Source organism: Mesoplodon mirus, assembly GCF_964341445.2.
Source record: "Mesoplodon mirus genome assembly, chromosome: 12".
In the NCBI taxonomy this organism is placed as follows: domain Eukaryota; kingdom Metazoa; phylum Chordata; class Mammalia; order Artiodactyla; family Ziphiidae; genus Mesoplodon; species Mesoplodon mirus.
Window position 1 is genome coordinate 42321565 of NC_138988.1, and position 27975 is coordinate 42349539.

The window sequence follows — 27975 nt, forward strand, 5'->3', positions numbered from 1 at the left end:
GGAGTGAGGGCCAGCTACTGATGAGGGGCAAACACAGGGATCAGAGCTCTGTCAAGTTAGACGGAGCTGGCCAGGAAGTGAGACCTAGAAGCTCAAGCTAGGACAGCCTCTGGTGTGGACCCAGTCACATGACCATGGCTTACCCAACAGGACATCTTGCCTCCATTTGGGCAGAGCTATGGGCATCTCAGGGTTGGCAGGCAGGATGGATGGCAAGCAGACTGGAAGGGATACAGGAGAACACAGTTACAGGTGACAATGTACAGATGAGGCTCTGGAGGGATATACCCTGGAAAATGATAGGGATCACCGCCCAGAAAGGCCTGGGGGGAGTGGGTAGTCAAAGGGGACTGCAGCCTTATCTATGTTGTATCTCTCCTTTTTAAAGGGGAGAATATGGAATTTTATGTACAATTTAAAAATACATTTTTTAAGAAGGAAGAAACGAACAGGCAAAAGTACAGTTCTTCCTCCAGCACGGGAAGGAAGATGAAGGAGAGTTAAGAAGACTTTGGAGGTTAAGAAGGGAAGGAAGCTGGGGCAGCTGATTGTCTGCCCTCCCAATGAGAGAGAAGTACCAATTCCCCAGGAATGACCAGCTTTCTCTCCCTTTCATCATAAAACAAAACTTTATATTTGAAACCAATTCAGCTTCTAATTAAGAGCAACCATGGTTACTGCTTCTGAAAAAAAATTGCTATTTTCAGAGAGTGCCGTGGTTTCTGTGGAGTAGATTCAACACTTTATTTCCAAGAAATGAGAAACACAACATTTAATTTTGTTTAGCAAGTTTAATAACTCACTATTATTACAGGTTGGGGATCAAAATGAAGTGAATACTTCAGGGTAAAGAATCCAAATGACAGTAACTAGACCCAAAACAGAAGACCTCTGGGAATGTGAGGCAGATAAATCAGGCAGTTTCCAATCAAGATACTGGACTAGCAACTCAATGTCCCTTTCAAATTACATCTGAGAGGATAAGCCCTGGAAATCTACTCTCTACTTTCAGATGCTCCAGAGATTAGAAAATCTGAAAACTAAATGCCATGCGATGCATTCTCTGGGCACTTCATAAACACTTGTTGACTGACTGGCCAACTGAAAGCTGATGAAACGTATATTATGGTTCACTTGCTAAGAACTCCCCTCACTTCCTGATATTTTATGTAATTGCATTATGATCATGCAGCTGCCAGACACATAGCCTCAATTTCCTTCCTTCTCCACAAGGAATAGCAAAAAGGCCCAAGCGGAAAACACTACTTGGGCAGTGCCCTGCGGCGTTTTGCCTGAGACAAATTACTCAAGGTCCAACTCTGTGAGGGGGACTTGGCAGCTTGATGCTTTAATTGCCCCGCTTCTGGCCCAGAAGGTGCTGAGGAGACCAGATGAGGTGGGAGGTGGGTAATTTTATTTTCTAACCATCTGTGCATACAACATATGAAAACACAACAAAATCACCATATGGTGCTAAACTTTAAATATGTCATCAGACATTGTATGAGTGTAAGAAGAAACCGATTGGCACTGTGGTCTTTTCTGACTCCTGAAAGAGAATAATTTATCTCTGGCTTCAAGTGGCCCCTGCTTAAACATCCAAACCTCAGGACTACCGTATTACTGCTATTATTAATTGGGTTACACTGGAAAATTGCATTTTGGTTTTTAGAGTTTTCTCACTGATCACTGCACATGAACCTTGCAACAAATCTGTGAGGTAGGAGGCGGGTGGGAGGCCACTGCCACTGACTAAAGTCACAGATTCCTGATCAACTCATCACCCCCAAACCACCTCCCTCTCCACTTGCCAAGTCCACATGTAATTTACTTGTATGCCCAAGGCCTGGCCAACTTTGTGACTTTAGGTTTCCCCAAGAGAACTGTGATGATCATGGCCTCAGGCACATCTCCAGTGACTACAACAAGAACGTGGGGGACCCCAATGATCTGCTTATACTCTTGTCTCATTTCTGTCCTTTGCACAACTTATTTGCTGCTATAGGAGGAAACCAAAGTAAAAGCAACCTTGAACTTTCCAAATCATCATTCTTGTCCATTCTCAAACCCAAATTACAATCTGTGGTCTGGCGGGCTCACAAAATACAAGGACAAACCACAGACTGGGAGAAGACATTTGCACTGTATTTAACTAACAAAGAATCAATAATCCAGACCATATAAAGAACTATATGAGGGATTTCCCTGGTGGCGCAGTGATTAAGAACCCACCTGCCAGTGCAGGGGACACGGGTTCGATCCCTGGCCCGGGAAGATCCCACACGCCGCAGAGCAACTAAGCCCACGAGCCCCAGCTACTGAAGCCCACGTGCCCTAGAGCCCACACGCCCTACAGCCCATGCGCCACAACTACTGAGTCCATGCGCCACAGCTACTGAAGCCCACATGCTGCAACCACTGAAGCCTGTGAGCCTAGAGCCCGTGCTCTGCAGCAAAAGAAGCCACCACAATGAGAAGCCTGCACACAGCAATGAAGAGTAGCCCCTGCTCACCTCAACTAGAGAAAGCCCGTGCACAGCAACTGAGACCCCCCCCCGCAAAAAAACCACATGAACAGTAAGAACAATATGAAAAAGACAAACAACCCAAGAGGAACTTGGCAAATAATGTGAGCAAGCCAATCAGAGAAGAGGAAACTTAAATAGATAAAAAACAGCTTCACTAGGACAGAACTCAGGAAAATGTAAATTAAAAACACAATTAGATGCCATTTTCCATATATCAAATTAGCAAAGATTTAAAAGCCTAACATTAGTAAGTATTGTCAGGGATGTAGGGCTATACGAAATGCCATTCATTTCTGGTAGGAATATAAATTGGCACCAACATTTTGGAAAGCAATTTGGCAAGATATATTTATGCTGAGGAGAGTGTACACTCTATGACCCAGCAATGCCACTTCTCCCACAGGCTAACAGTCAGGTGCAAGGATGTTCATTGAAACAAAAATCTAAAACAACCTAAAACTCTATCAATGTGAAAATGAATAATTAAATATTGTCATAATTATATAGCACTTATAATGGATGAACCATAAACTATTGTGTATTTTGAACTGACTCAAAATACACAATACTACACACAAGTGTGTATGTATCCATAAACAATACATAGAATAAAAGCATAAAAACATGAAGGCAAAGGATAGACACTAGCTTTTTTTTAACTGAAGGACTGGAATCTGATTGTGGAGAGGCACAACTGTATCTGCAACATAGAAGAAAAAAAGCTGAGATTAACAAGATTAAATGGAATATCTATTATATCAGGATGGCGGGTCTGAGTATTTAGAATAATGTTCTTTGTATTCCTGTGTTGGAAATGTTTATAATTTTTTAAAGTATCGTATTTAAACAAAAGAGGATAGAGCCTACCTAGGGAAAGTGGATAGAGAAAAAAAAGAGAAGGCAGTCTAGAACAGAATCTGACGTAGGGTAGACAAATCCCTCGAAAACCACAAATTAAAACTGACACAGAAAAAAAATCAGAAGATCTGAATAGCCTTATATCCATTAAAGAAACAGAACTGTAATTTAAAAACCTCCCACAAAGAAAGCTCTAGGTCAAGATACCATCACTGGTGAATTCTATTGAAAAATAAAGAAAGAAATAACACTAATAATACACAACACTTTCAGAAAATGGGAAAAAGGGAACACTTCCTAGATTGTTTTATGAGGCTAGCATAAACTTGATATTAAATACAAAGACATTACAAGAAAAGAAAATTACAGGTCAGTGTCTTTCAGGTACATAGGGATATTGACAAATGAATACAGCAATATATACATTCAAAAAAGTACATCATGACCAAATGAAATTTGTCCTAGGAACACAACGTTGGTTTAATATTTTTAAAAAAATCAATCAACATAATACATCACATTAACAGATTAAAGGAGAAAAACCATGTGTTGTCTCAGTAGATGCAGAAAAGGCATATAACAAAACTCAATACCCATTCATGATAAAAATTCTGAGCAAACTAGGAATACAGGAATAACCTCATTTCACTGCACTCTGCTTCACTGCACTTCACAGATACTGTGCTTTTTACAAATTGAAGGTTTGTGGCAAACCTTCGTTGAGCAAGTCTATAGGCACCATTTTTCCAACAGCATTATTTTTTAATAAGGTGTGTACATTTTTTTAAAGACATAATGCTATTGCACACAACAAACCACAATGTAATGTAAACATTACTTTTATATGCACTGGGACCAAAAAATTCCTGTGACTCACTTTATTGCGATATCCACTTTATTGCAGTGGTCTGGAACAAAACCCACACAATCTCTGAGGTCTGCCTTTAAAGCAGAACTTTCCAACCTGATAAGAGTATGCAAAGATGGAGTGGAGCAGGAAAACCTTGTGGAGTAAACTGGGAGGAAGAAACCAAGATGCAGCAAAAAAACCTGGAGAGTGGGTCTCATGCCAAGAGCACAGTCTTTCACAGAGGGGGAAATGGTCTACTGTATTACATGCCACTGAGGTGAGACAGGATGACACGTCCAGGGAGGTCACTGGTGGCCTTGAAGAGAGGAGACTTGGTGCAAAGGTCACTCCGCTTTTTACTTCTCATCTACTGTTCTTAGTGTGCCTTAGAATGACTTCCGTATCTCCATTCAAGAATTAAGCGAATCAGGGGGCTTCCCTGGTAGCGCAGTGGTTAAGAATCCGCCTGCCAGTGCAGGGGACACGGGTTCGATCCCCGGTCCAGGAAGATCCCACATGCCGTGGAACAACTAAGCCCACACACCACAACTACTGAGTCTGTGCTCTAGAGCCCGCGAACCACAACTACTGAAGCCTGCATGCCTAGAGCCTGTGCTCCGCAACAAGAGAAAACACCGCAATGAGAAGCCCGCGCACTGCAACAAAGAGTAGCCCCAACTCTCTGCAACTAGAGAAAGCCCGCGTGGAACAACAAAGTCCCAGTGTAGCCAAAAATAAAATAAATAAATTAATTTTTAAAATAATAATAATAATAATAAAAAAAAAGAATTAAGCAAATCAGGGACTTCCCTGGTGGTGCAGTGGATAAGACTCCGTGCTCCCAATACAGGGGGCCTGGGTTCAATCCCTGGTCAGGGAACTAGATCCCACATGCATGCCGCAACTAAGAGTTTGCATGCCACAACTAAGGAGCCCACATGCTGCAACTAAGGAGCTGGCGAGCTGCAACTAAGGAGACCACCTGCCACAAGTAAGGAGACCGCGTGCTACAACTAAAGAGCCAGCGAGCCACAACTAAGAAGACTAGCTGCCGTAACTAAGGAGCTCACCTGCCGCAACTAAGACCCAGCACAACCAAATAAATAAATAAATCTTTAAAAAAAAGAGTTAAGCAAATCTACCAACAAATTAACAAATTATAGAAAAAGGCAAGCTTACTGAATTTTTCCTAGACCTACTGACTGACTTTGAACCTAAGACTCCAATACTACTATATAATACAGTAGAAAGGCTGGTGCTTGGAAAAGCTGGTGCCCAAGGACTATGTACAGAATGAATTAATCAATACACATGTCAGACCTTGCTATTGCAGAGCAGATATTCCTTCCCTCCTTAGAGTAAGGATCACTGAACCTGACCTGAATCCCAATCCCTGGGACTAGTCCTGACATTGGGAAAGAAGGATTTTAAAACAACAGGAAGCTCAACAGGCTTTCACACTGTTGACTATTACAGAGATTTGCTTCTTTTTTGCCATTACCACTTAGAAATGGCTGGACAAGTTTTCACCATATTTGGCAGTTATTTTGGGGATGATCTGAGTTAAATATGGGCTATGAAAATTAACAAGAAATTAAGTTCAAGAGAGCCTGGAGGATACCCGCCCCCCTCCAAGATAGCTTATAATCTTAAAGAGAGCAACTGAAACTGAGGAACAGAGGGAACCCTAGGTGCCTGCTGGTCACAATGACTAAGATACCATAAACCAAATAACAAAGAGTGGTTTCAGGAACCAACCGAGTCACAGGATAGATAATACAAATAGCAGGTGATGATTTACAGTCTAGTTGCTTCTCAGAAGGCAACTCCATGCAGCAGGCCCCAAGCAGAAGAGAGCACAGATTCATTTATTAAATGAATTAGATTTCATTTCATTTACTAAATGACTTCCCAGAGTAAGTCAGATCAGTATAAACAATAATCAGGGCTACCACTTATTAAGGGACTATTATGTGCCAGACACATGTACTATCTCATTTAACCCACACAATGACCCAGGAGGGAAGAATAATTATTATTATATTATTATTCCTATTTTAAAGACAAGGAGAGTGGGATTCATAGACATTAAATGACTTGTGCAGGGTCACTCAGTGAGAAAGTGGTACAATGGGGTTCAAACCTGGGTTGCCCAGTCCCTGGATCCAGCCTGACCTTGGGCTTCAGTTACTGTAAGGGACTCCATTTTGTCTTTTGGGCCTAAGCTGCCTACAAGGGTCCCAGTATCTCTGGGCCTGGGGTTCTGCCTTGAGCCTTCTCTGTAACTTCTCATCCACCCAAGGGAATTAGAGTCCCACCTACACCCCCTCAACCACTTATCCGCTAATGTACCATAAATGTACAACTTTGCTGTAAAAGTTTAATCTTCAGCAACTGGCCTGTACTCACTAATTGTCCAAAATAAGTTGGCCTAAGTAAAAAAAAAAAAAAGACAAATCTAGTTGAAGAAACACAGTTAGATATTATACTTCATGACAAGAGCCAATTTATTCTGCACCACCTCTTTCTAATAAACATTGCAGAAGTGATGGAAAGCAGTATCTGGGAAAAATAACACCTGGCATAGGCCAGGGAGACATCCCTTGTATAAGGCAAATCTCTGAATCTGACAGTAAAAGTCATTAACTCTTCAAGTGACAAAGAGACATTATACCCTGACTTCCTTTTTAGGAATACTTCTTTTTTTTTTTTTTTTTTTTTTTTTGCTGTACGCGGGCCTCTCACTGTTGTGGCCTCTCCCGTTGCGGAGCACAGGCTCCGGACGCACAGGCTCAGCGGCCATGGCTCACGGGCCCAGCCGCTCCGCGGCATATGGGATCCTCCCAGACCGGGGCACGAACCCGCATCCCCTGCATCGGCAGGCGGACTCTCAACCACTGCGCCACCAGGGAGGCCCTTTAGGAATACTTCTTGCTGCCAATGTCAGTTCAGCACAAATTTTCAAACCAATTATGACAATGGATTCACGTACCTTTCTAAAAGAAAATCTTGATAAAGGACTGGGAGGGGGCAGATACCCTTTATATAGACCCTGAGAGGTTAATAATAGCAACAGCCAGTGGGAGTGCCAGTAAATGTTTAACAATCAACTCTCTGGCAGAAAAAGCCCTGATTTGTAGGCTTTACTGATTTCCATGATGTAAATACTCCCACCATGGTGGATTTCAAGCTTCTAAGGTGAAAAATAATTAACATGAAGTTGGGCAGACATGTGCACAGCTCTCAGGAGCTGGTACAAGCAGGCTCCAGCCCTCCACTGGCGATGCTAATATTTACTGGTTACGTACTTATGTGCCAGCTATGTGCTAAGTGCTTCATAGTCATCCTCTTTCAATCCTTGTAATAGTCCAATGGGCAGGTACTATTTTATCCCCATTTTACAGATGAGAGAAAACTAGGTATTAGAGATGTTAATTTAGTAATTAGTCAAAAGTCGAATAGCTACTAAGTGTTAAGGGCTGGCATTCAAATGCTGGCCATCTGGTTCAATGGTCCATGCTCTCAGTCCCTCTTTGATCCTGCCTCTCTCTGTAAGGTGTTAAAGAAGCTGCTATGATCATTGCCACCTCATCTTACAGATGACGTGTTGGTAAAGACTACCGTGCAGGCTCTGGGGTAACTGGCAGTGGGGTAAAGGCGTCTACCCACATCGTACATGCAAGGGTTCTTCTCCTCCTCTCCCAGGAAATTTCACCTTGTTCTTCAAGGACAGATGCTCCCTCTTTAGCGGAGCCTTCCCCAACTCCCGCAGAGCTGTTACTCCCTACATATTTTTTTGTTAGGAAAATTTTACTTTTTCCATTATAAAATAAATACATGCTCATTAGAGAATACAGAAAATATCAAATACAAGGAGAACAATCTCTTGTGGTCCCACTTCCTACTCACAGCATTTGTTCCTCATTTCTACTATTGGATTCATTCCCCTGGTCAGTGTCTGTCTATTTATGGGTGTCAGCCCCACTGGACTGTGAACTCCACCTGAGGAGATATCATGTTGTACCCACATCTGTAACCTCCTTCCACTGCATCCACACCCCACCTCCCTCCCTAGCACAACATCCAACACGCGGCTGCCTCCCAATTAATCTGGATGCTTTATTATGTCTTCCAATTCATGAGAGGAAACCCTGAGCTTTTCACGTTTATCTTCAAAGCTGTCCTAATCTTAACTAAGACTGGTTTTCTTCCTTTGTCCTACATTCTTATTGTCCTGAGGCAGGCAGGAAAGTGCTATTCCAGCAGGCATCTTGCCTTACCTGCATCCCTCTCATCTTCTGGAAGCGTGCAATGGTGTCGCTGATGGTGTACACACGCACGTGGCCCATGTGCAGCTTGCCGGAAGGATAAGGGAACATGGAAAGCACGTAAAACTTGGGCTTTGATTTCTAGGAAAGAATGACAAAAAAATGACAATGAGTATTTATTACGCATTCATGGGGAAACCTGCGTGCACATAATATTTTGGCATTTTACTCAAGGTAATAATTTAACCTTTTAAAAAGTTTTCTTTTTAAAAAACCGTTCCCATAAGATAAACTGACAAAAATGCCTAATACCAAAATTCAAAGCCCTGGCTTAACCTAAAGAATGTCCAAAATAATGCCAAACAACCTCAAAGTCCTATTACCCATATGTATTTTTAAATCTGTCTTTTTCTCTTTTAAAAGCTTCTCTTTTAGGACAGCTATCTAGGTCTTAAAGAACTATATGTTTTTCCAAATGAAGCTCTGACACATATGTCCATATAATTCAAGGAAACAATAGTGAATCACAGAGATGTGACATGTCTAAAAATGGAGCCCCTCCCTAAATTCCCTGTAGCTGCATGCAGACTTGGTTTGAACAGTACGAGCAGGGTCCTCAGGCACCAGTTCAGGTCCCGGGTTTCTCTGCTGTATTGTGAGCTTATCTTTCAACAGAAAAAGTTGAAATGGGAAGGTAATGAGAAAATTTTAGCCAGGTTGCTATTTCCCAGGGGGTGATCTACAGGCAGCCTCAGGCCAGGGTTACATAACTCTCCAACTTCCAAAGACGCGGCTTCATCACGAGAAACACAGAAAAAAGGTAAATGCATTGGAACAGAATGAACACAGGGCAGGAAGTCCTCACTGGAACACTGACTTTTGGCACCTTAGTTCTTCCACAGTAAAATGGTGAATGCTGTCACGAGTTTGTGCACGTGAGGGGACAAGGCTCCACAGGGAAGGTGGTATCACTTAATTGACTCCTTACTGGGGACCTATTGTTCAAGGGCAAGGACCATGTTTTTTTTTTTTTTTACTTTTTTTTTTTTTTTTTTGCGGTACGCGGGCCTCTCACTGCTGCGGCCTCTCCCGCCGTGGAGCACAGGCTCCGGACACGCAGGCTCAGCGGCCATGGCCCACGGGCCCAGCCGCTCCGCGGCACGTGGGATCCTCCCGGACCGGGGCACGAACCCGTGTCCCCTGCATCGACAGGCGGACTCCCAACCACTGCACCACCAGCGGAGCCCCAAGGACCATGTTTTAATCATCCCTCCCCTCCAACCCCACCTTCCCGGCTGCCCACCTCCCAGTTTAATAACTGTTGGATAAATGTTTGTCGGCCTTTGTGCTCTGAAGCCTGATAACAGGCCTCTGCAGAGCACTTATTACTGAAGGGCACTTTTCCCAGCACACTTCACCAATCCTGTCCACGTGACAGGAATGTTCCCCCTCTCCAACCTTAAATCCTCCCATGGGGGAGAAGGAGTGCCTCTGAAGAAAGGAAGAGAACAGGTAACTGCTTCTGTTTAGTCACTAAGGGTCTGGACTGTCTGATGTTATCATTACTTTTTTGCCACCTTCTATTTTTCTCTTTCTGTCCTTACTCCCTTCCGTGAGCTCTACTAGAGTTCTTTAAGGCTTTGCTTCTCCAAAATTAATGAAAACAAATGCAAGACAGAATATTCATAACCATTCTTTTGGGTATGTGTGTCTACTGGGGAGGTATTTTTTGGTAAGTATTTGCATGACTGATAATTGACAGCCAACTGTAATCAGGGGAACAGAAGAAACCAGAAATCAGATTCTTTCCAAATCTCATTCGACCCCTTGCTTTACACTTCCTTCAGCAAAGAAGTTAAACAAATCTTTAGCAGGGCCCCTAAGGGGTGGCAAAACAGACCAGAGTGGCACTTTTCTCTGTACTGCCCATCTTCTAGAAATTACCAACTGAGTGGTAAGTAAAGCTGCCTGAAGGAAGACAAGGGAAAAGTGAATAAATAAGAAGTTTGGATAATACATAAACTTGGAAATCTGGAATAATGAAGTGACAGCTGCTGCTGATTTCTAGAAACGGATGGAAAGCCCCACATTGATCCTGCACTTTAATGTGGATCCATAACTCTTAGGAAAACCTCAGGAGCAGGAGAGAGGACTTGAGATTCAGGAGTTACTGGGGACTCAGGACTTTCCTTCTTTAAGAAGGCAAGTGATAGACAATCCTCTCAGCTTGTAAACAAATCCCTCAAAGGAAGTACAAGACCTCGTTCTGATACTTGGTGCAGAATCGGAAATAAGCAGACTATCCACTCGATTCAAACATTACTCATTGCAGTGGATTAGGCCTACTGCCTTTCCTTTGGGAATTTTTAGGGACATGGGAAAACAGCTGTTACAGAGTTCTTTGGGACCTGAAAAAAACAATAAGATCCTTGATATAAACTATTTCTAGTTTTTCATTTTAAAGTTTTTACATTAAACCTATTTTTTATTATAATTACTTTGCTTTTATTATAGTGACATATATTTTAAAATGATGTTTATTTAACAATGTTGCCCCAAACATTTTCCACATATAGCTTCTTCATTAACATCTCCATTTTGTATGTCTATCCAACAAAGATTAAATTTATAGCAAAATCGAGGGATTCATTATATACTAGCTAAGTGGAACTACAAAACTGAGTTTACAGAATATATATAGAAAAGTATTGGGCTTCCCTGGTAGCACAGTGGTTAAGAATCCACCTGCCAATGCAGGGGACACAGGTTAGAGCCCTGGTCCAGGAAGATCCCACATGCCACGGAACAACTAAGCCCATGCGCCACAACTACTGAGCCTGCACTCTACAGCCCGTGAGCCACAACTACTGAGCCCGCACGCCACAACTACTGAAGCCCACGCGCCTAAAGCCTATGCTCTGCAACAAGAGAAGCCACCTCAATAAGAGGCCCGCGCACCCCAACGAAGAGTAGCCCCCGCTCGCTGCAACTAGAGAAAGCCCGCATGCAGCAATTAAGACCCAACACAACCAAAAATAAATAAATTAATTAATTAATTTTAAAAAAAGAGAAAAGTATTGCTAGCAAAACTCTTTACTATTCATGAATATTTTTATTTATTGCAGAAAAGGTATTCAGCTTATTGCCTGCCCCTGTCTTTTGCTTTTCTGTGTGAATTAAGTCATTTTCCTCTGTGACAATGAAATGAGTTCTATCTCTGGGAGTGGAAAGAAGGAATTATGGGAGTTTATACTATAATTGAGTAGGAATCTGATTGAAAGGGAAATTTTCATAATTATATAAAAGTGTAAGAATTTAAGCCTTTAAAAGAAATTAAGATTGGAAGCGATAGAAAAAGGATGGTTTTTATAAGTGGGTCTTATTATTTTTGTCAGCTTCTAACATCAGGAGAAAGATAACTTCTGCCTCTTTATAGATCATGCTCTGAAGCTGTCGCTGAGTCTAGAGGATGGAGGGGGAAGGACCACTCAATAGGAGCCTGCAGCCCGGGATTTGGTTGAGCTTTGACACTAGCTGTGAGACCTTAGGCAAATTGCTTTGTCTTTCTGGCCTCGGTTTACAATCTGTAAATCAAAGGCAAGGCAAAAGAAGGCTCCTGGTGAAAGCATGAGTTCAGAAATCAAACGTGTCTGGGTTTGAGTCCTGGGCTCTGCCACAAGTGAGTTGTGCATCTCAACAAGTTACCAAACCGCCCTCTGAGCCTGTTTTCTTACCCCCCAAATGAGGATAATACTACCCACCCCCAGGGTTGTTTCAGGATTTAAATGAGATAATAAATGGAAAGATGGTGGCTGACATAGTAAAATGCTCATTAAATGGAAGTTCTTTTTATAATGATGATTATGATGATGATGGCAAAATATTCAGCTTCTAGAAACTCATTCAGGTGGATTTCAAATATAGCTAATACCAGAGGGAGATTGATTATAGATTCTTCAAAATCCACCAGCATCTAGTCATATTCTCATTCCTGACAAAGACACACCACACATTTTTATCCTCTTTCAATTTATAAAATGGGTTCAGTCATATTTTCTTATTTGAGTTTCAAAGCAATTCTGTGAGATAAACAATGCAAAGAATCTGAGGATCAAAGAGGTTAAACGATGCTGATGAGATCACACTGATTTGGGGGCAGAGCCAGTATTACTGCCCAGGCTCCCGATCCAGTGTTCTCTCCACTTTGCCGTTCCCTCATTCAAACCCTCATAGAATGCCACCAGGGGATCACCCAAAATGTCCCTCAAGCTATTTACCCAACTAGTGAAACACAGTTTATTTTGATCCATTTAATTTTTTACACAACCATATGCTTAAGAATGCCATGTCACCAGAACAAAAAGCTACAACTTCAAAATGTTTGGAAGTGACTAAATCTAAACCAAAAGAAAAAAAGCTAATTTTATGCTCCTCATTGAGAAATAAACTGCTCCCTAAGGTCTGCTTCCAAAATACATTTAGTTATATTGGTCTGGTCATGTTGCCACAAAGAATTTTCACTTCCTAATGAGGTAAAAGTCAAGCTTTTATTGTATAATTATGCATTATATTTAAACCTTGCTTTTTATCATTTCACGTGTTACACACTACATCTCTTTAAATACCAGATTTTCTTTGTAACGAATGCCAAAAACCATCCTTCAGTTTAATACAAATAACTACCCACCCCCATTGTTCATAATGATTAATCTCATAGAAAGAATGAGTCTGATAAGAGTGGAGAATCAGGAAAGGCGATTCAAGCACAGTGTGATCTTGTGCAGATATATATTTACTCAACTGCTTGCCTGTGGCCTAATCTCTTTAATTAAACATAAAGGGTCAGCATTATTTGACTGGTAACTATTATGAAAGGATGATTAGAATTTAAGAGTAAAAGTATTTTATAGTGCTGTGCTCTGATCAGATTCAACATTTCATGTAACAAATCACATCTTCCATTTGTCATTTTGACCAGTATCAAGAGGTAAGGGTTAATGCATCCAAGACTGATCCCCAGCAGGTTGGCCTCCCAGAGAAGGAGCTGGCCTCCAGCACAGCACTCCATGGAAATTGGCTACAGCCAAGTGCTTAAGACAATTAATTCCGGCAGAGCGCTGAGCTGGTGCAGACAGACCAGAAGCCAAGGGTCCACTAACTTATATAGCTGCAACCATGAGGTTGGACCCCAGTCCCAGATCACACCTAGGAAGGGCTGGTACCTCCCAAGCCATGATGGCAGAATAGGGCTGGAGGCCAACGTCATGGGAGGGGAGAGAGAGGTACTTCTCAGAATATGCAGGAGCTTAAAAGTTCCACAGCTGAGGGGCCCAGGTGTCTCTCCTAGCGTCTCCTATCTGACCCTGCTGGACCCCTGTGTGCTGCCCCACCATGCAGTGGACCACAGAGGACCTGACATCTGCTGTGGCTCCTGTCTTGATGAGCTTCCCCAGTAAATGCTGCTCCAGATTGCCCAGTGTGGCACCATTTGCATGTACCTTGTTTGTATGTGCACCACACTGAAACTCCTCCAAGCACCAAGCTGGTCTCATACCAGTTACCCCTCACAAGCATACTGGGAAGCAGGTGGGCACTACTATTAACACTGCCCATTTTAGATAAAAAAAAGTTGAAGCCCAGAGAGATTCAGAAATTTGGTTCAAGATCACATACTCAATAACTTATTTGAATTCAGGCAGTCTCACCCCAGTCCAAGCCCTTAGTCCCTCTTCTCTACCCTTTCGGCGTCTCTTAGAATACTCACGGGACTTCCTTGGTGGCACAGTGGATAAGACTTCAAGTTCCCAGTGCAGGGGGCCCGGGTTTGATCCCTGTTCAGGGAACTAGATCCCACATGCATGCAGCAACCAAGAGCTCGCATGCCACAACTAAGGAGCCCAGCTGCCGCAACTAAGACCTGGTGCAACAAAAAAAAAAAAAAGAAAAAAAAAATATATGTATATATATAAAAGAATACTCACATCAGCTTCTGAAATTTTGGAGGCCTGTTCTTTTATTCGTTGATGCCACCATTTCTCCACATCCTTTCTGGTCTGCAGCGTATACTCTTTGGTCCACTTTCCCGTGGCACTGTAAATACCTCTGGAACATCCTGGAATCACTCTCCTTCCCCATTTGATGACATCTGGACCATTATATAGCTGCCTTTTCAGAAGAGAGGCATAAAAACCCAGCCTCTGCCAAGAAGGAGCCATTCTTCAAAAGGAGGGAAGGCCCTGAAAAAGAGGGCAGAAAGCACACGTGTGAGCCGCCTGGAACCTCCCCGAGCTCATCCTTCCATTCAGCACAGCCAGCGCTCCCTGCCCATCCACGTGCTTTCCTCTTATTCTGATGACTTCTTTCCCTGAAAAGAATACTTCAGAAGTGCAATTGAGATAAACACAAACTTCTTAACTGGAAAATATTAAAGGTGTTCGATGCTCCCAAACAGCAAGATACAAAAGTCCCACAGGAACAAAAGGAGACCACCACCTGGGCCAGCTCCTGCTGCAACCTCACAACTTGCTTGCGTGGGAAGCAGCAGAGCCGCCTCCGGCCCTCGCCTTTAGGCCAGCCTAGGGTCTGTACAGGAGGCTTTACTTCCCATCGTCCAGGCTTCAGAAGAGCTTTAAGCACATCTGGGCTTGGCCTTAGGCTCAAGTATCAGAAGAGATCTGAACACAGGTCTCCCAGGAAGATTGGAGACTCTGAGCTAAGATTAGCATTCTTCATACATAATACAAGTTAAGTATACTCAGTAGGCTGAGCCAGGAAATAACCATTATTTAGAAGACTGCTTATTCATTTAGTTCTTCATTCACCTACCAAATATTTATTGAGTGTCACTAGGTCCACACACTATACTAGGCAAAGGGGATAGAGCAGTGAACAAAAACAAAGTCCCTTCTATCATGGCACTTATATACTAGTAGAGAAAAGCAGATAAGAAACAAACAAATAAATATATAACATGTGTAACAGTGATGAGTGTTATGGTTTTCTGGAATACAACCCACAGGTTGGGGCCCACTAAGACATCTAGCTGCGAATCAAAATTCAACTTTAATGTTTCATTGGTTTCCTCCAAAGGTGAATTCCAGAAATGACCTCATAGAAGAAGTTTCATGTTTTATCACTGTGCTAAAGCCTAAGGTGACAGTTCATCAAATATTTAAGATTTATGACTAAATAGCCTAAACTTTCTGCCTTTCTGTATAACAGCATTAGCTATAGTGCAGAAACAGACAAAAACAGACCTTTCAAAACCAGACAGAAATGAAGGAAGAAACTGGCACTCTGAGCTGGCATTAATTCTTTTTTGTTTTGTTTTGATTTGATTTGAATTTTATTTTATTATTATTTTTTATACTGCAAGTTCTTATTAGTTATCTATTTTATACATATTAGTGTATATATGTCAATCCCAATCTCCCAGTTCATCACCTCCCCCCACCCCCAGCTTTCCCCCCTTGGTGTCCATACGTTTGTTCTCTACATTTGTGTCTCTATTTCTAAGCTGGCATTAATTCTTGATCCTCTCAAAATTTGTTTTGATTCTGGTTAGCCATTGTGAAAAAAGAAATACCAAAGAGTGCAGACAGCTCACCAATATGGAGCAATATGAAGGAAGCAATTTTAATTTCACTTAAAATTCTAATCCTGTCTCTATAATTTACTTATACTATGCACCAAATTATAAAAAACGTATAACAACATTCCCTGTCTTCATAACAATAAGCTTTCTAAAAATGTTTACATAATACCTGGCTCACTAATAACCTTTCCTGTACATAAACCAATGGTATAGACTAGAGACTTCTGAAATGGATCTGGGTATTTTAAAGAACCTAAAGTTCATAAAGCAAAAAGCACAAATAGATTAGAAAGTGAAAGACCATTCAATGAATGGGGGGCCGATTCAAATTAGAGCCCCACCTCAAACCAAAAAGCAGAGTAAATCCCACATAGATTAAAAAAATTTTTTAAATACCATAAAACAAGAAAAAACATAGATGAGTATGTACTAATTCTGTAAAAGGTGCAGGATGTTCTGTCCTAAGCATAAAAGCAATGGAAGATTTCATAAAGGAAAATGTTAATAAAACTCTCTAAAAATGTAAAATACCTGCATATCAAAACCACCATGAACAAAATTAGAAAGCAAACAAGCTGAGAGAAAAGTGCCAAAACTACAACAAAAGATTACCGTTCTCTATAAAGAGTTCACATATGAGAAGAGAAACAGTAACAACCTAATTTTAAAAACTGGGGAAGGAGAAAAGAGGAAATACAAATTGGCTAACAAATACCTGAAAAAGAATGACTTTAAAACTAATCAGGGGCTTCCCTGGTGGCGCAGTGGTTGAGAGTCCGCCTGCCAATGCAGGGGACGTGGGTTTGTGCCCCGGTCCGGGAAGATCCCACATGCCGCGGAGTGGCTGGGCCCGTGAGCCATGGCCGCTGAGCCTGTGCGGCCGGAGCCTGTGCTCCGCAACGGGAGAGGCCACAACAGTGAGAGGCCCACATACCACAAAAAAAAAAAAAAAAAAAAAAAAAAAAAAAAACTAATCAAAAAAATGCAAATTAAAACAACAAGTAAATACTTTGCTTATCAGATTGGTAAAAACCTGTTGTAAAAAGAAATGTGCACTTTTATACACTGCTGGTGAAATGCAAACTGATTCCAACGCCCTGAGGAGCAATCTGGTAATATATGTGTCAAGACCCTTTAAGAAAAGTCCACATCCTTTATGTTAGGGGAACTCAGCCATAAGTGCACTCAGGGCTCTGATTTACTGCAGCCCTGGAGCTCAGTCCAGTTCCCTTTCTTTACATCCCAGGCCCTGCTCTGGGACACTCCACCACCAAAGCCCTGATGGACACTGCCTCTTCCTGAGAAGGAGCAGCCATTTTATTAGAGGACCATGCCCCTACCATGAATGTGAAAGGTGTGATTCATATTTTGTGCTATGATCAACTTGGCCCTTTTCTTCCTTAGCTCTGCCACATCCAGTTCCTTGCCTAGATGTTTGGAATCTTGTCTCTTCTTCCACATCCTTCCAAAGCATCAATCCCCATTACTCCACTCCTCTTTAAGAGTCAGCCCTAATCTCAACCTCACTTAGGGCTTAAGGTTAAGTTTCTTGAGAATGGTGGGGGTAGCGGCCTGTGACCATAGAGGGAGGGGCCTGAGAACTGGACCCAAAATGACAATCATATACGGACAGAGAAACCTAGCAGAGTAGGAAAAAACGGGCAAAGAAACAGAACACAGAGACGCACACGAGGGCATTGGTGTGCGCCCAAAAGAAAGTGTGCGAGAATGTACCGGGAAATTAATCTTAAAGGAGCTAAGTTATGTGCAAAAACAACAACAACAAAAAACCCAACTAATTCTCTATGTGACCTCAGGGAAATTACTTCCTGCCTGGAAAATCAGCTTCTCCTTAAGATAAAGGGGTAAATCCAGATGATCTCCGAGGACCTTAGAGCCCTAACATGCTGTGACAATGATCTGTGGGTCACAGAGAGGATGTGGGCCAATGGATGTCCTTCGAGTCTAAAGCCTCAGCCCCGGGAGCAAAGATCCAGGGACCAACCGGGGTGGTGGAGAGAGGGAATTGAGTACAAAACTATGCGTACATATACGTTTTTCTGGGAAAGGGTCCAGAGCTATCAACAGAGTCGGTGGCTCAAAGAGTCTGAAGATCTGAATCTCAGAAACTTTTCCAGTTGGGAAACTGCACAGCTCCGAGACCACCAAACCCAGCCCGCACTTTCCCTTCAGGCTCCCGGCAAGTCAAAATCTACCAGTCCGGGTAGAGGGGAGATCAGGCCTCGTATCTTGCCCCCTGTGAGCCCGGGTCAGGGGTTTACCTGCTCACAGGCTCTGGCCTGCGGCTCCTTACGCCTCGGTTCCCACCTCAGGCGAACACGGTCCCGCCAGTCACCACGGGCGCCGCCATGTTGGCAGAACAACAACTTTATTGATGGTGGCCACTGCAGACACAGACAGGCAGGGGCGGAGCCGAAGGAGTAAGAGCGCGGCCTGGTCTCGACTCCCAGCATTCCTTGAGGCCGGGGCCGCTGGGCGGCTGTCGCGGGTTCGGCTCTTCGGCCCCTGGTACCGCCCCCTGGCCCCAAGCCCCGCCCTTGGGCCCAGACCTCCGCCCTGCGTCTGGCGGCTGGAAAACTCTGGACACCCAAGGATCAAATTCTTAACAATTGTAGCAGGCGTGTGAAAGCCATCAGTTTAGTGTCCCTAGGCGGCACGTAGTGTAAAGACCATTGGAGGAATCCCGAGGCCACGGTTCGAAGTACATCGTAGTTACAGCCTCCTCCTCCTCTCTCAACCTCTTGATCCTTAATGGACCACATGATGGTTAAGCCATCTTCCACCATATCCGTGATCTGGCTCTGGGAGGGGAATTACCTGACCAAAGTTGGAGGTAAAGTGTGCTTTCCTCACCTGATACTTGGGCTGGGAGTCAGGAAAGCATGATGCCTGACCACCCACTTTCCTAGAAGAGTTTATGTATTCCACCCTGTAACCTCCCCATCCCTGGCAAGTATTTCTTGCTATAAATAAATAAATGAATGAATCAATGAATGAATTGCAAAGGAACAGTGGTGTTAAAGTATAATTTTCAAAAACGTAAAACCTGTTTAAAGGAGATTTAGATGAACACATATATATGGGCAATCAGGAATACTGAAAGAAATTTGCTACTTGTGCAAAACTGGTTGATATCATGTAGGACTAGAAAAAGTAATGTTTGAGAGCTATATTTTTCTACAGGGCTGAAATCACTTGTACCTCTATCAAACAAAATCCATCCCATTATTCTGTATTCTACATCTATAGTCTGTATCTTAGCTTTTACAGAGCTGGACAATAGAAGACAAGCAAATGTGCATACCCCACAGCACCAGATAATCCCCAGACCAGTACTCCACCCACACACTAATCTCTCACCAATTTCCAAGTCTTTAACAAAGTTTCCTGACAATTTGAAATCCAAATACTTTGTTATTCAGTGTACACTTCAGACCAGCATCAGCCTCACTTGGGAATTTGCTAGAAATATAGAATCTCAGGCCCCACCCCAGTCCTGCTGAACTGGACTCTGCATTTGAACATACCTCTAGGGAATTCTTAGGCACACTGAAGTTTGAGACTCACTGTCTTAGAATGTGAGAGTTAGAAAGGATCTTGAGAATACGCTAGTCCAGCCGGCTCATTTTACAGATAAATAAACTGAGGGCCAATGGAGCTGTCTAGCTCAAGATCACAGCAAATTAGTACAGTCATCCCAAGGTATCCCAGGGGGATACCAGGATCCCAGGTCCTGGTCCTGGGTCCAGGACCCCTCGAGGATATCAAAATCCAAGGATGTTCAAGTCCCTTCTTAAAATGGTATAATATTTGCATACAACCTATGCATATCCTCTTGTACACTTTAAACCATCTCTAGATTATAATACCTATTACAATGTAAATGCTATGTAAATAGTTGCTAGTGTACAGGAAATTCAAGTTTTGCTTTTTGGAACTTTCTGGAATTTGGGGGGAATATCTCCCATCTGTGGTTAGTTGAATCCACTGATGTAGAACCCGCGGATACAGAGGGCTGACTGTAAAAGATTTGGTATTCAAAACTGGGTCTCTAACCTGCTAAAATAGTGCCCTTCCCAAAGTGCAGAATGAAAGATCATTAGTTGAGACAACTTCCAGGCCAATTCTCTCATTTCGAAGATGAGGACACTGAGGCCCAGAGACTGGCTACAGCTTGCCTGAGGTCACACAGCTAGTTGATGGCAGAGTCAGGATTCCCATCTAGGTCTCCTGATCTCTCCACCCCTGAAAGCAGATGCTTAATTTAAATTGACACCATGGAAGCACTGACTCTCATATCAACATACCACACAAAGTAATTCAATCTTCAAGGACTTCATGCTGTATGCACATACAACTAGGGTGCCCTTTCTCTAATTTACCCAAAACACTAAATTCTAAGTAGCCTCTACCCTTATTTTGATTCAAAATATCTTCTTCCTCTTATGAATTAAAGTTCACATTGACATTTCTAGGAGATTATTTCAAATAGAATTTTTCTAAAAGTTCACTTGCTTTACTGGAAAGTTGCTATTTTTACATCAAAGAAGACATAGCATGAAAGTAAATTTCTTTCACTCTTAAAGAGCTTGCTACAGAGATACATTATTAAATGAAAGAGACAAGTTGCTGGGCTGTGTAAAATGTTACCCATTTTTGATTTTTTAAAAAGGAAAGGAAATAAACGAAATACATGTGTTAGTATATGCATGGAAAGAAATCTAGAAAAATATGTTTCATACTATTTATTTCCTGTGATGATCTCTAGGGACAGTGGGGTTCTATGGGGCTTTCTCTTCATGATAGTTTTCTATGTAACTTTTGCTTTTTCTATTAGCTTGTGTGGTAGGCTGAATAATGGCCCCCAAAGATATCTAGGTCCTAATCCCTGGAACCTGTGAATATTATTTTATATGGCAAAAGATACTTTGCAACGTGATTAAATTAAAAATCTTGAGATGAGATTATCCTGGGTTATCCTGGTAGGTCCTAAATGCAATGACAGAGGCAGAGGGAAATTTGAGACAGAAGAAGAGGCAACGTGACCACTGAACAAGATGCTGCCCTGATGGTTTAGAAGATGAAAGAAGGACCATGAGCAAAGGAAAGCAAGGAATGCAGCTCTAGAAGATGAAAAAGACAAGAATATAGATTTCCCCATATGATCCAGCAATTCCGTTTCTGGGTAGATACCCAAAAGAATTTAAAATGGAATCTTAAAAAGATACTTGCACACCCACGTCATAGAGGCATTGTTCACAATAATCAAAAGGTGGAAGCAACGCAAGTGTCCATCAAGGGATGAATGGATAAACAAAACATGGTACATAAACACAGTGGAATATTATTCAGCCTTAAAAGGAAGGAAATTCTGACACATGCTACAACATGGACAAACCTTGAAGACATGCTAAGTGAAACAGTCACAAAAGGACAAGTATTATATGATTCCTCTTGTATGAGGTACCTAGAGTAGCCAAAGTCATAGAGACAGAAAGTAGAATTGTGGTTGCTCAGGGGCTAGGAGGAGGGGGAATGGGAAGTCATTGTTTAACATGTACAAAGTTTCAGTCTGGGAAGATGAAAAGGTCCAGAGATGAATGATGGTGAATGCACAGCTGTGTGGATATATGTAATGCCACTGAGCTGTACACTTAAAAATGGTTGAGATGGTAATTTAAAAATTTTATTTATTTGTTTGTTTGTTTGTTTGTGGTACACAGGCCTCTCACTGCTGTGGCCTCTCCCGTTGCGGAGCACAGGCTCTGGACGCGCAGGCCCAGCAGCCATGGCTCACAGGCCCAGCCGCTCCGCGGCATGTGGGATCTTCCCGGACCGGGGCACGAACCCGTGTCCCCTGCATCGTCAGGCGGACTCTCAACCACTGCGCCACCAGGGAAGCCCTATTTATTTATTTATTTTTGGCTGTGTTGGGTTTTCATTGCTGCGCACAGGCTTTCTCTAGTTGTGGCGAGTGGGAGCTACTCTTCGTTGCGGTGCACGGGCTTCTCCTTGCGGTGGCTTCTCTTGTTGTGGAGCGTGGGCTCTAAGCATGCGGGCTTCAGTAGTTGTGGCACACGGGCTCAGTAGATGTGGCTCGTGGGCTCTAGAGCACAGGCTCAGTTGTTGTGGCGCACGGGCTTAGCTGCTCCACAGCATGTGGGATCTTCCCGGACCAGGGATCGAACCCGTGTCCCCTGCATTGGCAGGCAGATTCTTATCCACTGTGCCACCAGGGAAGTCCTGGTGGACTTTTATTAAAAAAATAAAATTATTTTACCACAATTTAAAAAAAGGAAAGAAAACAGATCCTTTCCTAGAACCTCCCAGAAGGGAGTGGACTTCTGTTGACACCTTGATTTTGGCCCAGTAAAACTGATTTTGGATTTCTGACATCCAGAACTATAAGAAAATAAGTGTGTATTGTTTTAAGCCACCGAGTGTGTGGTAATTTGTATACTATTCATCTTCTATGACTTTGTATACAGAAAAAGATTAAGAAGACTTTTTATTGGGCTTCCCTGGTGGTGCAGTGGTTGAGAGTCCGCCTGCTGATGCAGGGGACATGGGTTCATGCCCCGGTCCGGGAAGATCCCACATGCCGCGGAGCGGCCGGGCCTGTGAGCCATGGCCGCTGAGCCTGCGCGTCCAGAACCTGTGCTCTGCAACGGGAGAGGCCACAACAGTGAGAGGCCCGCATACTGGAAAAAAAAAAAAAAAGAAGACTTTTTATTAAATAGAGTGATGCCCATCACCATTTGTTTGATTTCATCTTTACAGGGCATTGTATGTTATTAACATTCTAATTCTTCAGAAAGGTTCTTTACATGGCACCCTCTCATCAAAGGAGCCTAGCTCTCCAGAGTCTCACCCAAACATTATTTGTCTCCTTTGGCCAGGACTCAACTTGAAGAACAGGTCAGGGTCAAACATGCCAGATACCACAAATAATCCTTAAAGAGAAGGAGAGCCTTCTTTCACACTTGAGTAAGCACTGCGAATAGCCATGATAGTGGACATCCTTGTCTTACTCCATTGGTCCCTCACTTGGATTGGGGTTGCTTCTAATGTTCTACTTTAATGTATGATGCTTGCTTTAAGTTTTTGGTAAATACTCTTTGTGGTATCCCACCTCCAAGATACCACCATACCACTGATAACCCCACCTCCTGGTCTTCACACCCTTGTGTATCCCCCCTCTCATGTTATACTGGGCTGGGTTAGTATGACCAATAGAATACAGCAGAAATAACTCTATGTACCTAAACTTTCCACATTAGGTTGTAAAAGACACTGCAGCTCCCATCTTGGTGTGTGTGTTTGTTGCATCACTCACTCAGGTGATGGGGTATGAGGGAGTATGTCATGAGCAAGGCTATAAAGAGAGCTAGGGACTTCTGTGGTGGTCCAGTGGTTAAGACTCCATGCTTCCACTGTAGGGGAGCATGGGTTCGATCCCTGGTCGGGGAACTAAGATCCAGCATGCTGTGTGGAGTGGCACGGCCAAAATAAAAAGAGAGAGCTACATGGTGAGGAACTGAGGTCATCTGCCAGCAGCCAGGTCAGTGGGCTTGGAAACAGTTCCTCCAGTCCAGTCAGCTCTTCTAAGACTGCAGCCCCAGGCAACAACTTCACTGAAACAGCAGGAGAGACCCTGAGGAGGAACCCCAGCTAAGTCACTCTCATAAGCTGCATGAGATAGAACATGTTTGTAGTTTTAAGCTGCTATGCTTTGGGATAATTTTTCTCAGCAACAGATAACTAATGCACTCTTTATCATATCAGGAGAGTTTCCTTCTAATACCCGGTCTAGGATCCAGTCCAGGGTATACCCTGCATTGAGATACAATTCTTCTTTGTCTCCTCCAATCTGGGACAGCTCCTCCATCTTTATTTGCTTTATTATGACCTTGACACTTCTGAAGAGTTCCAGTGAGGTATTTTGTAGAATGTCCCTCCTGATTTAATTCACGATTTGTAGATGGGGCAGACATGCCACAGAAGTGAAGGCTGAGCCCTTCTTGGTGCATTTTTAAAAAGGAACAGGGAATGCATGAACATGTTTGTAAGAGGGTGGAGATGGTAAAGTCAAAGGAGGAATCAGTGCCGGACATGGAAGGAATAACTGAAAGAGGGAAGCCTGAAAAAGTGAGAGGGGGTAGGATGCCCAGCTCCCAGAGGTGGACTTTCATATTTTACTCTCTGTATTAAAACACTGAAGTTTTTAACAACACACATGTATTACTTTTGTGATTAAAAAGACTTATTTTTTTAAACTCTAGGCTCAATCTTGTTTCAGAAAGTATACTACCTTTTTCCCCCATATTGTAAGAGGCTTCTATAGCGTGGAGACTTGAAAATTTTACTTTCTTTCCAACGTATTTGCTCATGTTTACTGCTTCAAGAGCTGGCATTCGATCTTTAGCTTGAACTACTGCACATCTCCCATCCCTGTGTCTCCCCCTGCAGCTTCCCGGCATCCTTCTCTGCGTGCTTCCACTGCCTTGGTTTTCACTATAAGAGCCAGGCCCTGCATCAGGAAATGGGTGGACAAGGATGAAGAAAACACGCTTCTCTGACCTCAGGGAGACTCTCATCTTCAAATTGTTTCTCTAGTTCTCTCTGCCTGGGTGCCCCTGCCTTTCCTCCCATCTGTGTGCCTTTCATATTATGGTGTCCGATCCTCCAAGTTTCTCTTTTTCTTCTTCTTCTCCTTATCCTTCTTCGTCCTCCTCCTCCTCTCCCTGCTTCTTCCTCTTCTCCCCCCCCACTCCTCCCTCTCTCACTGCTTCTTCTCTTCCCAACCACCCTATCAGTTGGTCTCTTTCTGTTCCCTCCCACGCCACCTCCTCACCCCCTTCCCACCTCGCCTTGCCCCACCTACTCTGTTGGACCCTACCAAGGTTTAGACATTCTGGATTCATTCAAGTACTATTTTAAAAATTGTAATGACCAATTTCCTAAGTTCTTTGCGGACTCCCTTAACAGCTTTGAGTTTTATTTGAATCACTGAAACTTTACTTCTCTACCCTTTGTTCATTTTCCTTACCTCTTGCACCTTGCTCTGCACTCTCTTTAATACAAAAGCCTGCGTGTCAGGAATTTCCAGGAATAGGAGTCTCCATTTCTTCATTTATTTCTTCCCTTAGTGTAAAAACAAGCTTTTTCCCTGCTTACCTCACTAAGTAAAGCAAACTCACTAGAAATGACCTCGAGGTGCAAGAGTAATAAATAATTCCAACTTGACATTTATTTCTGTGCTTTTGCGACCTTTCAAAAAAATAAATCCTGAGGCAGCCATGTAAATTCTTATCTGAGCTGTCACATTTCAGACATTGATTCAGATCTTCTGGGAACAACTTGCAGTCTTCCATTATGGAGGCCAACCCCAAGATTCTTGCTACTGTATGGACTGTTTTTCAATAAAAAAGCCCCAGCTGTGATAATCAAGCCACTGAAGGTGTAGATAGGCTTATCATCTATGATTTTTCCCCTTACCTACTCCTCCCCCTTTTCTGATCAATGCTTCTGGACTTCCCTTTAAAAAACCACCCCTCACCCCAACTCTGAGCCATTTAGTCTTGTGAACTTGACCCCACCCCTCATACCCCAGGTCTGAGGTCTGGCTTAATCCAATCCAGTTATTCCATCCCCTAACCACAGAGATGGTTGAGGCAGGCACATTATCTAAGCTGGAGGAAAGCATAGGCTCTCTGACCTAGGCTTGCTGACCTAACCAGAGGAAAGCATAGGACTTCTGCTGGGAACACTAGAACCCAGATTCTTTTTGCTGCTGTGTGGAAAGAAAAATCTCAGTAATTGCAGCAGCCACCCCAGAACGAGATGGATGAGCCTGCTAAGAATGAAGGCAGGAGGCTAAGAGAGGAATTGGGTCCTGGTGCTACAGAAGGATCTGCCAGATCAAGCCCTACCTGAAGCCAGCTGTCTCAGAATCCTCTTCCCAACTAGGCCTCAACTTTTGCACTTCTGTGTCTATCTTTGCATGGCCCAATCATAGCAAGAATCCTGCTAAATCAGTTTAGCCAGACTCCCCCTGCCCGGGGTTCCTCTTCCTCCACCAACCCCCAAGTGATGCCTGATCACCCTGGCCTGCCTTCAGCAAGAATCCTGTTAGGTTGGCTTAGCCAGACTCTCCCCTTACCCTTGATGTTTCCTATTGGTAATTTTCCATCCACTGACCCTCACTCTGCTCCTTGGCTATAAATTCCCACTTTTCCTTGTTATATTCAGAGCTAAGCCTAATCTTTCTCCCCTACTGCAAAACCCTATTGCAGTAGTCCCTACACCTATAGGAAGAGTCTCCCTGAATAAAGTCTGCCTCACTATTTTAACTAGTGTCATGGATAATTTTTTCTTTAATAGTTCTTGCTGACCTGAAAGTTAAGCCTAGCACTGGTGGGTGAAAAGACTCATAATGATCTTTGCAAAGCCAGTGTCCAAGAGATCAGGAACCAAGAAAATGGGAGTAGATGCCTTTCCGAAGAGCAGTCTTGGCCTTGAGTGGCCTGGAGCAAAATCAGTACATATTTTCCTAGGTGCCTGATATAAAAAAGTACCCGTTTTTGGCATCCCTTCCAGGATACAAAGTTTGCTGAAAGTGACCTCTTTTGTTGACTTTTAAAATTTTATGTCTCCCCCACCCTGCTGCCATGCCTTGCTGTTCTTGAGTTTGTAGGAAAAAACCCAACTGGAGTGACTCACACCACAATTATCCTTGGACACAAAGACAGACCTTGGGATTAAGCTTTTGATCTGTTCATTACAGGGGAGAAAAAAATCCTTTCCACTGCTGCAAATCTCCTCAGGCTTTGTGATTACTTCTAGAAAAAGATAATCCTATTTGAAGAAATACTGAATGTATAAAACAGTACTGAGTTACATTTGACCTGAAGATATTCAGAATTTGTTATTTTTAGTTTAAGAGTGGGTTATGGATTACTTATATTTATCTGCAAATGTATAAAATGTATCTTGTCCATCTTTTGGTGATATCTGCAATTTTAATAAATAAATGTTAGTAAGATCTTATAGGTCCTAATCCCTGCCATTAATTTGGTGTTTAGTCAGACCATCTCTGGCATCTCTTGTATTCTTGTAGAGGTAATTAGCCCTTGAATTTATGTGTATATGTCTTCTCTTCCCAAGTAGACAATAAATTAATTAAGTCAATGATCACACTCCTCTGATCCTTATCAGCAGCATAGTTTTGTACACAGAGGACAGCAAGTTGTGTGTCAGTTCCAATGATCTAGTTTACTGTGTTACAGTCCAAACTGTACAGCAGATAGAGAAAGCACAGGCCTCAGTTTCCTACTCTGCCCAATCTGTGAGATGTAAGAATCGTATATAGAAAGAATTTAACAAGTGCCAGGCATGCAGAGGGAGCATAGGAAGTGGTGGGCTGGTATTAGCAGTAACAATGATGTAACTGCCCCTTACTGTCCTGCAGTGGCTGGAAGGACTTACTGGCATACCCTTAACCTGACAGTGGCTTCCCAGTGGCTGGTGACGAACGCACCCCAAGTAGAGAGGATGGCTCCAAATAGTCTGTGCTTTTCCTCCTAATCCCCTTGCAGAACAACCAGATTGTGTCTGCGGAGCACCCTGGAGGTCCTTCTTTCTAGTCTCTTCTCTTTTCTCTCCCTTCTCACTCCCTGCGGTCCTTATTACCAATCATGTCCCTCCTCCTCACCCACAGAGTTTCCAAGTCTTTAAGACAAACCAGGCTTTCTCTTCCTAATGTTGGTTGCTTTTCATAGCAGTTCATGTTCTTATGCTGAATGACCTCCTTCCCACCAGGGTAGAAGATGAAAAGAATAAAGGGGGAAAAGGGAC

At 42.9% G+C, this 27975-nt stretch overlaps 1 protein-coding gene across 4 annotated transcripts in view; it reads right to left on the reverse strand.

The window, feature by feature from the left end:
- LARS2 (leucyl-tRNA synthetase 2, mitochondrial) overlaps positions 1 to 27975 on the reverse strand; it is a 242167-nt gene that overhangs the window by 146799 nt on the left and 67393 nt on the right. For 3 of the 4 annotated variants that reach the window (XM_082638131.1, XM_082638130.1, XM_082638128.1), the window contains 2 exons: positions 14486 to 14740; positions 8517 to 8645 (listed from right to left, as the gene is read on the reverse strand). In XM_082638131.1, coding sequence (XP_082494257.1) covers positions 8517 to 8645; positions 14486 to 14719 — 363 coding nt within the window. In that variant the 5' untranslated portion in view covers positions 14720 to 14740. Of the gene's footprint in view, positions 1 to 8516; positions 8646 to 14485; positions 14741 to 18380; positions 18492 to 27975 lie in introns of those variants that run through there. The other variant, XM_082638129.1, reaches the window with a different exon arrangement.